Here is a 9,351-nt window from a genome sequence, read left to right on the forward strand (position 1 = left end):
ACGTCCCCAAGGCCCCCTCCCACATCACGCCAGCCCCATCCCCCTGTCCCCAAGTCCCCCGTGTCCCCAAACCCCCTCCTACTTGCACCAACCCCGTCCCTGGGTCCCCAGGAGCTGCCACCCCATGTCCCCGAGCGCCGCCACCCCGTCCCCGTGCCCCCAGACCCTGTCCCACTTCACACCAGCCCCTGTCCCCGCGTCCCCCGAACCCCCTCCCACCTCCACCAGCCCGTCCCCGCGTCCCCAAGCGCTGCCACCCCATGTCCCCAGGTGCTGCCGCCCTGTCCCCGCGTCCCCGAACCCCCTCCTGCTTGCACCGCCCCCGTCCCCACGTCCCCAACCCCCTCCCGCCAGCCCCGTCCCCGCGTCCCCCACGCCCCCGGCCCCCTCCCGGCCCGGTGTCCCCGTCCCCCCCCCCCGCTGACGGGGCTCGGGGGCAGCCCTGTCCCCAGCCTGGAGCAGATGCTGGCCTCCAGCCCCGGGAAGACGCCCATCAGCCTGCTGCAGGAGTATGGCACGCGCATAGGGCGCACCCCGGGCTACGACCTGCTGAAGGCCGAGGGCCAGGCCCACCAGCCCAACTTCACCTTCCGCGTCACCGTCGGCGACGTCAGCTGCACCGGTGGGTCCCCGCCGCGCCCCACGGCGCCCCACAACTCCCCACGGCGCCCCACAGAGCCCCTCAGTGCCCCACAGAGCCCCACAGCGCCCCACGTTACCCCACAACTCCCCACGGCACCCCACAGAACCCAACAGAACCCCACAACTCCCCATGGTGCCCCACAGAGCCCCTCAGTGCCCCACGGCACCCCACAGAGCCCCACAACTCCCTACGGCACCCCACAGAGCCCCACAGAGCCCCACAACTCCCCACAGCGCCCCACAGAGCCCCACAACTCCCTACGGCACCCCACAGCACCCCACAGAGCCCCACAGAACCCCACAACTCCCCACAGCGCCCCACAGAGCCCCACAACTCCCCACAGAGCCCCACAGAACCCCACAACTCCCCACAGCACCCCACAGAGCCCCACAACTTCCCATGGCACCCCACAGAGCCCCTCAGTGCCCCACGGCGCCCCACGTTACCCCACAACTCCCCACGGCACCCCACAGCACCCCCTGGCACCCCACAGTGCCCCCTGGCACCCCACAGTGCCCCACAGTGCCCCACGTTACCCCACAGCACCCCATGGAGCTCCACAGCACCCTACAGTGCTGCGCAGCACCCCACAGAGCCCCACAGAGCCCCACAACTCCCCACGGCGCCCCACAGAGCCCCACAGCACCCCACAACTCCCTATGGCACCCCACAGAGCCCCACAGCACCCCACAGAGCCCCACAACTCCCTATGGCACCCCACAGAGCCCCACAGCGCCCCACAGCGCCCCACAACACGTCGGGGCTTGGGGCTGGGCTGAGGGCATCCCCCCCCTGCTCGGGGCTGTGGCACAGGGGGGCTGCGGCCCCAAAAAGTGGGTGCAGGAGGGGGGGGCACCCCCAACTCGCAGGGCACACGGGGACCCCGCTGGGGGTCCTGACGTTGGGGCGGGTTTTGGGGACCCCCCCGAGGGACCCGAAAAGCGGGGGCTGCTGGGGATCCCCTGGGATCAGAGCCGGGGGTCCTCTGGGACCCCCAAAAATGCATCCCGGTGGGGGCTCCCCAGCACCCCAAAACCCAGAGATCCCCCCCCCAGTACCTGCCCCCCCCCCCCCCCCAGCACCCTTCCCCCCCCCATGCTCAGTTTAGGGCCCCCTCCCCCCATTTCCCCCGGGTTTCCGGGGCTCCCCCGCTGCTCGACCCCATAACTCGGACGCGAGAGGGTTTGGGGGGGACCCCAAAAATGAGCCCCCCCCCCCCCCCCAGGACAGGGGCCCAGCAAGAAGGCGGCGAAGCACAAAGCGGCCGAGGTGGCCCTGAAGCTGCTCAAGGGGGGGGACATGCTGGAGCCCGGCGCCCCCGAGGAGCCCAGGTGGGGGGGACGAGGGGGGGGGGGACACCCCAAAAGGCTGGGGGGGGGTCAGGGTGCGGGGTTTGGGGGTGCTGAGCAAATGGGGAGGGGATTTGGGGGTGTCCGGGAAGGGGCTGGGGGGAGTTTTGGGGGGGGTCTGGAGGTGCCCAGGGGGTGCTGAGCAAATGGGGAGGGGATTTGGGGGTGTCCGGGAGGGGGCTGGGGGGGGGTTTGGGGGGGTTTGGGGATGTCCAAAAAGGGGCTGGGGGGAGTTTTGGGGGGGTCTGGAGGTGCCCAGGGGGTGCTGAGCAAATGGGGAGGGGATTTGGGGGTGTCCGGGAAGGGGCTGGGGGGGTTTTGGGGGGGGTTTGGGGGTGCTGGGCAAATGGGGAGGGGATTTGGGGTGTCCGGGAAGGGGCTGGGGGTTTGGGGGGGGGGGCGGTTTCTGCGGTGGGGGGGATTGGGGGCACCTGAAGGGACTTTGGGGTTACCTGGGGTGTGGGGGGCTTGGGGATCCCAAGGGAATTGGGGTACCTGGCTGGGGGGGGGAGCCCGGGGGGGGTTGGGGGTGCCTGGGGGGGGGTCGTGAGGGTCCCTGGATGGTTTTGGGGGTCCCTGGGAGAGTTTGGGGGTGCCTGGGGGGGGTTTGGGGGTGCCCGCAGCGGGGCTGGGGGCGCCTGGGCAGAATTCGGGAGGTCTTGGGGGAGCCGAGAGAACTGGGGGTGCTCTGGGGGGGGGGGGGGGGGGTGTTGGAGGACACCGGGAGGGGCCCCGGGGGAACTGGGGGTGCCCGTCAGGATTTGGGGTACCCCGGGGAGGGGGGGGGGGGGGGTCGGGCAGAGGGGAGGGGGGTTTTGGGGGGGGCCGGCTCGGCCGTTAACGTGTCGCCTTCTGTTCCCAAGCTCTCCTTTCCCCCCAGAGCCCCCCGTGGAGCCCGGCCCTGCGGCCGCCCCCCCGGCCCCCGCCGTGCCCCCCCCCCCTTCGCCCAGGTGAGGGGACGGGGGGCACCCAGAGCCCCCGCCCCCCCCCCCCCCCAGCTCCCGGCACCCCCAGCCCCCTCCCCGGCCCCCCCAAACTGGGGGTTCTGGTTTTGGGGGGGGGGGGGGGGGTGAGGGGGGGTCAGGGCTGCCCCCCTCACGCCGTGCCCCTCTGCCCCACGCAGGGGCACCCCCCTGGAGGCGAAGGCGCCCGTGCCCCCCCCGCAGTCGGAGTGTAACCCCGTGGGGGCTCTGCAGGTGGGTGCCGCCGGGGGGGGTGGGGGGTGGGGCATTTTGGGGCCGGGGGGGCTGTTTTGGGGGCAGCCAGCCCTGCTGGGGGCCGTTTCAGGGTGGGGGTGGGGCTCCTTTCGGGGCCGGGTGTCCCCGTTATGGGGGGGGGCAGTCCTAGTTTGGACATGACCATGGATATTTGGGGGGGTTGGGGGGGCTCATTTTGGGATGGGATTTGGCCCATTAGGGGTTGGCTGCCGCCATTTTGGGACCGGTTACCCCCATTTGGGACCAGTTACCCCCATTTTGGCACTGGCTTTCCCCGTTTTAGGACCGGTTATCCCCATTTTGGGGACTGGTTGTCCCCATTTGGGACCGGTTATCCCCATTTGGGACCAGTTACCCCCATTTTGGCACTGGTTTTCCCCGTTTTAGGACCGGTTATCCCCATTTTGGGGACTGGTTGTCCCCATTTGGGACCGGTTATCCCCATTTGGGACCAGTTACCCTCATTTTGGGACTGGTTATCCCCATTCTGGGACCAGTTACCCCCATTCTGGGACTGGTTATCCCCATTTTGGGACCGGTTATCCCCATTTGGGACCGGTTACCCCCATTCTGGGACTGGTTATCCCCATTTGGGACTGGTTATCCCCATTCTGGGACCAGTTACCCCCATTCTGGGACTGGTTATCCCCATTTGGGACCAGTTATCCCCATTTGGGACCGGTTACTCCCATTTTGGGACCGGTTACCCCCATTCTGGGACTGGTTATCCCCATTTGGGACCAGTTATCCCCATTCTGGGACCAGTTATCCCCATTTGGGACCGGTTACCCCCATTTGGGACCGGTTACCCCCATTCTGGGACCAGTTATCCCCATTCTGGGACCAGTTATCCCCATTTGGGACCAGTTATCCCCATTCTGGGACCAGTTATCCCCATTTGGGACCAGTTATCCCCATTCTGGGACCAGTTATCCCCATTTGGGACCGGTTATCCCCGTTTTGGGACGGGTAATCCCCATTTTGGGGAGCAACCCTGTCCACCTGGGGGTGTGGAGGAGCTTTTGGGGCCGCCCATCGCTGTTTGGGGCCACTTTGGGGGCGGGGGGGGGCACTCTGGGGGCTGACCGTGCCCATTCCGGAGCGCGTGTGACCTTCTGGGGCTCGCTGTCCCTCTCCTGGTGGCCCCCGTGCCCGTTTTCACGCCGCCTGCCCCCATTTTGGCCACGTCCCTGCCCGTTTTCGGGACGGCAGCCCCTTTTTCGGGGCCGTTTCTCCCTGTTTTGGGGGGCGGCCGTGCCCGTGCCCCTCCCCAACCCCTTCCCCGTGCCCCCCCCATCTCCTTCCCCCCCCCCCCCAGGAGCTGGTGGTGCAGAAGGGCTGGCGCCTGCCCGAGTACACGGTGACGCAGGAGTCGGGGCCGGCGCACCGCAAGGAGTTCACCATGACCTGCCGCGTCGAGCGCTTCGTGGAGATCGGTACGGGGCCGGGGAGGGGGCCGCGGGGGGGCGGGGGGAGGCGGGGGGGAGGACACGCATGGGGCCGGGCTCACGGTGTCCCCGTCCCCGTCCCCTCCCTGCAGGCAGCGGCACCTCCAAGAAGCTGGCGAAGCGCAACGCGGCCGCCAAGATGCTGGTGCGGATCCACAACGTCCCCATGGAGCCGCGGGAGGGCAGCGAGGCCGAGGTGGAGGAGGATCAGTTCTGCATGGTACGGGGCACGGAGCCCCCCCCCGGGACACCCCGAGGGGTTAATGGGGTCACGGGGGGGGGCCGTGCACACCCCGAGGGGTTAATGGGGAGACACGGGCACCTTGGTACCCCCTGTTCCAGGGCGCAGAGACCCCCCCCAGAATTAAAGCTGGGGGCCGTAGCCTGGGGGGCCACCAAGGGTGACCCGGGGGTGGGGAACCCAATGCACCTCTGGATTTGGGGTCTCTGGGAGGTCCCCGGGGAGGTCTGCAGGATCGGGGGGGGGGGGGGGGGTCCCACAGTCCCCAAGCCCCGATGTCCCCAGGGGGACCCTGCCTGGGAGTCCCGGCAGCCCCCGTGTCCCTGGCAAGCCCCCATACGGGGGTCCCCGGGGTGCCCCTACGGTGTCCCCACATCGGGGTCCCGGTGGTGCCCGAGCAGCTGTGTCCCCAGGGTGTCCCCACGTAAGGGGAGCCCCCCCCACACCCACGTCCGTGTGTCCCCGTGTGGGCGTCCTGGCAGTCCCCGAGCCCCCCACGTCCCCCCACCCCCACCCCAGTGCCCCGTTGCGGGGGTCCCCGCAGTCCCTGAGCCCCCCCCCCCGCCTCCCCGTTCCCCGCAGGCGGGCCCCCGGCTGGAGGGGCTGCGGGGCCGCGCGCCCGGCTGCACCTGGGACTCGCTGCGCAACTCGGCGGGCGAGAAGATCCTGCAGCTGCGGAGCCACCCGCTGGCACCCGTGGGCGCGGGCGCCTGCGCCCTCCTCCAGGAGCTCTCCGAGGAGCAGAGCTTCGCCATCAGCTACCTCGACATCGGTGAGCCCCCGCTGCCGCCGCGGCGCCCTCCTCCTGCCCACCCCACGGGTGCCCCAGCCAAAGCTTTGGGGGTGCCGGGGGCGGTTCGGGGGTGCCGCGGGCGGGGGGTGACGGTGTCCCCTGTCCCCTGTGTGTCCCCTTCCCCCCCCCCCCCCCCCCCCTTCACTTCAGATGCGTTGAGCCTCAGCGGGCTGCACCAGTGCCTGGTGGAGCTGTCGACGCAGCCGGCCACCGTGTGCCACGGCGCCGCCCCCTCCCGCGACGGCGCCCGCTCGCAGGCCGCCCGCAACGCCCTGCAGTACCTCCGCATCATGGCGGGGGGCAAGTGAGCCCCCCCCCCCCCCCCCCCATCCCTCCGCGCCCTCGGACGGACCCACGGACGCCCGGAGCCACCTGCGGACACCTGGAGGGAGCCGGGGAGACGCAGACGGAGCCGGGGACCTACAGGTGGAGCTCTGCAGCCACCGACGCGCGCGGACCCCCGGGACGGATGCCCGGACACCCCCCCCCGATGTACACCCGGCCACTGGTGGGCGCCCAGACCCACCCATGGACACCCAGACACACACCCGGACCCACGGACGCACCCCGTGGGCACCCGGACGGACTCTCGGACGCACGGACAGACGCACGGACAGACACTCAGGCCCCAGACGGACCCCAGATGGACCTCGGGGCCGGGGGGACCCCCCCGTCCTGGCCCCCCTGCGGGCGAGGTGGGTCCCTGGGCACCAGCCAGCCCCCAGGAATAAAGCTGGGGGGTTTGTAAACTCCCCGCCTCGGTGTCTTCTTGGGGGGGCCGCGGGATGGAGGGGCTGGGGGGGGCAGTAAGGGGGGGGTCTGGGGCAGAATGGGCCTGGGGCAACACCAGGGCGAGCGTCGGGGGCTGAGCGGTTTATTGAGGGGCCCGCGGGCTGACACAGCCCCACGGGCAGCTCCACGGACGGACAGACGGACGGACGGACGGACGGGCGGACGGACGGACGGGCGGATGCTCAGCGGCGGCGGCCGAAGCGCTGCGGGGTCGCCATGGTCCAGAACGGGGCGGTCGGAGGGTCCCAGCTGCGGGGGCTGAGCCGGGCCGGGCCCCCCGGCCCCCGGGCAAACCTGGCGGGGGGATGGAGCAGCCGCTGGCACCCGCCGGGGGTGGACGGACGGACAGGGACATGGACAGACGGACAGGGACACAGACAGACGGACGGGAGCACGGGCAGACTGACAGGGACATGGGCAGACAGACAGGGACACGGACAGACGGACGGGAGCACAGACAGACGGACGGGAGCACGGACAGATGGACAGGGACACGGGCAGACAGACAGGGACACGGGCAGACAGGGACACAGACGGACAGGGGGGCACGGGCACAGAGGGTGACGGGAGAGCGGCTGTGGACGGAGGGACAAAAGGAGACGGATGGGGACAGAGACGGACAGACGGACAGAAGGGGATGACGGGGACGGACAAGGGTGGGGAGAGACGGAAGGGGACGGGGACGGATAGATGGAAGGGGATGGACGGACGGAAGGGGACAGACTCAGTGCCAGGGATGAGGGCAGGAGGGCAGGCAGGGACAGACGGACGTAGGGCTGGACAGACGGACGGATGGGAACGGCCTGAGGGACCTTAATGGGGACAGACACAGGTGGGCACCGATGGGGACAGACGGACACGGCCACCGACGGGGACAGACACATGTGGCACACGGACGGACGGACGGACACCACCGGGGCCACCCGTCCTGCTCCTGTCCCCGCCCCCACCTCCCGGGTGCCCTCCCCGTCCCCCCGGTGTCCCCCCGGTGTCCCCCAGCCCCGGAGCCCCCCCGGCCCCCCCCCCCAGCTCACCTCGGGGGCTGCAGGAGCGGGGCCGGGCTGCGGCCGGGGCGCTGCAGGGAGCGGAGCAGCGCCCCCAGGGCGGCGGGGCCGGGGCTCACCGGGAGCGGCTCGGGGCTGGCACCGGCACCGGCACCGGCACCGGGGGCTCCGGGACAGGAGCGGGCGGGGGGCAGGACCCCCCCCAGCAGCAGCAGCAGCAGCAGAGCCGCCGCCAACCGCGCTGCCATCGCCGCTGTCCCCCCCCCCCCGCCGCCGCCCGCTCGCCGCCTCTTATAGCCGGGCCCGGGCCCGAGGACGGCCCGGGGGGGTCCCGGGGGACCGGGGGATGGCGGGGATCAGTCCCGGCCCCGCCGCTAATGAAAGCCATTCACCAGCCGCGACAGCCGCCGCCGGCGACGGGCTGGGACGGGACGGGCTTTGAGGGGGGGGGGGACACAGGGGAGGGGGCGGCCCCGAGCCCTCGGCCCCCGGCCCCAGCCGCGCCCCCGGTCCCGGAGCTGCCCCGGGCCCCTCCCGGGCCCCCCCCGACCCCGACCCCGGCCCCCCCCCCCCGCCGCCGCTCTCTGCCGCCATCCCGTGGCCCCGCCGCGGTCCTGCAGCCCCGACGGGGCGGCCCCGGCTCCGCTGCTCCCCCTCCGGCCCCGATCCAGCTGAGTTCACCCCAAAAATTCACCCCGGGGGGGAGGAAGGGGCAGGGCGGTTGCTCACCCCCCCCCCCCCCCCACCCCAAAGCTGGGTGGCCCCAGGCTGGGAAGGTGGCGCCCACCCGAGGGCTGTCACCGAGGTCACCCGAGGTCACCCAAAAAGTGCCACCGGGGCGGGACGGTGCCACCGCTGGACCCCAAACCAGCGAGGGGGGGGTGTCCCCACGTAGGGGGTGGCCCGATGGTGGCACTCAGGTGACATCCAAGCAGTGTCCGAGTGTCCGTCCCCCCCCCCCCCCCTCCCCCCCAGGCAGCTGTGACAGCCAAGTGCCAGTCCCAAGTGTCCCCCCCTCCCCTTGCAGGTGATGGCCAAAAGTGTCCCCCGTGCCCCCCCCCCCCCCCCCCCCCGCGGGTGACACCGCGGTTGCCCCCAGCGCAGCGAAGCACGGGCCGGCAGCCACCATCTCCTCGGTAATATTTTAATGTTATATCTGCAGCATAAATAAAAGGCACATTACATGTTTGGTACGAGGCGGCCAACGGGGCGGGCGGGGACGTGTCCCCCCCACCCCCCGTCCCGTGTCCCCCGCCCTCCCCGCTCCCTGGGTCCCCGTGGGGGGGGCTGTGAGGACCCGCTCACAGGAGCCCCTGCAGGGGCGTCCATGGGGGGGCTGCCGGGGGGGGGGGGGGTGTTACAGCTAGAAAACCATTTCGTTGCATAAGGAGCTGCGCATCCGTTCAGGACGTTGCTATATGTCTATATAGGTCTGTATATACTCATAGATATGCATTTCTTTATAGATACTACACCCTCGGGGTTACGCTCTTTGGGGGGGGGGGGGGGGGGGGGGCAGGGGGGTGTTTCCTTTTTCTTGGCTTTTTCCGTTCTTGATCGTCAAAGCTCGCCCTACGAAGCAGCTCGGGCTGGGGACGGGGTCCCGCTGTCACCTCCTGGCACGGTGCTGGGGCTGGGGGCAGCGGTGTCGCCATCGCCCCTGTGTGCACGAAACTTGAGGGGGGGGGGGGGGGGGGGGGGGGGGGGCAAACAAATGGGGCCAAACCCGACCAAATTCCCGGCTGAGCCCTCGGCTCTGGGCCCGATGAGGAGGACACGGGGTGATTTGGGAGGAAAAAGGAGGCCCTGACCCCCGCTGGCTCCCCCCGCACGGCTCTGCCCCTCTGCTGGGGCTCCCCCTGCT

The 9,351-nt window shown here is 70.9% G+C and overlaps 2 protein-coding genes across 2 annotated transcripts in view; one reads left to right on the plus strand and one right to left on the minus strand.

Moving 5' to 3' along the window:
* SENP1 (SUMO specific peptidase 1) overlaps nucleotides 1-25 on the minus strand; it is a 15,832-nt gene extending 15,807 nt beyond the window's left edge. The window contains 1 exon segment of the mRNA XM_050715985.1: nucleotides 3-25. Coding sequence (XP_050571942.1) covers nucleotides 3-25 — 23 coding nt within the window.
* Nucleotides 26-447: 422 nt separating this feature from the next.
* Nucleotides 448-5,999, plus strand: TARBP2 (TARBP2 subunit of RISC loading complex). Its single transcript, XM_035572327.2, has 8 exons — nucleotides 448-622; nucleotides 1,869-1,974; nucleotides 2,856-2,942; nucleotides 3,116-3,188; nucleotides 4,528-4,645; nucleotides 4,750-4,877; nucleotides 5,481-5,670; nucleotides 5,842-5,999. Exons 1-8 carry the CDS (start codon nucleotides 463-465, stop codon nucleotides 5,997-5,999), a joined length of 1,020 nt encoding a protein of 339 aa, XP_035428220.1. The 5' UTR covers nucleotides 448-462.
* The last annotated feature ends 3,352 nt before the right edge of the window (nucleotides 6,000-9,351 follow it).

This window comes from Cygnus atratus, chromosome 29 (assembly GCF_013377495.2).
Source record: "Cygnus atratus isolate AKBS03 ecotype Queensland, Australia chromosome 29, CAtr_DNAZoo_HiC_assembly, whole genome shotgun sequence".
NCBI lineage: Eukaryota > Metazoa > Chordata > Aves > Anseriformes > Anatidae > Cygnus > Cygnus atratus.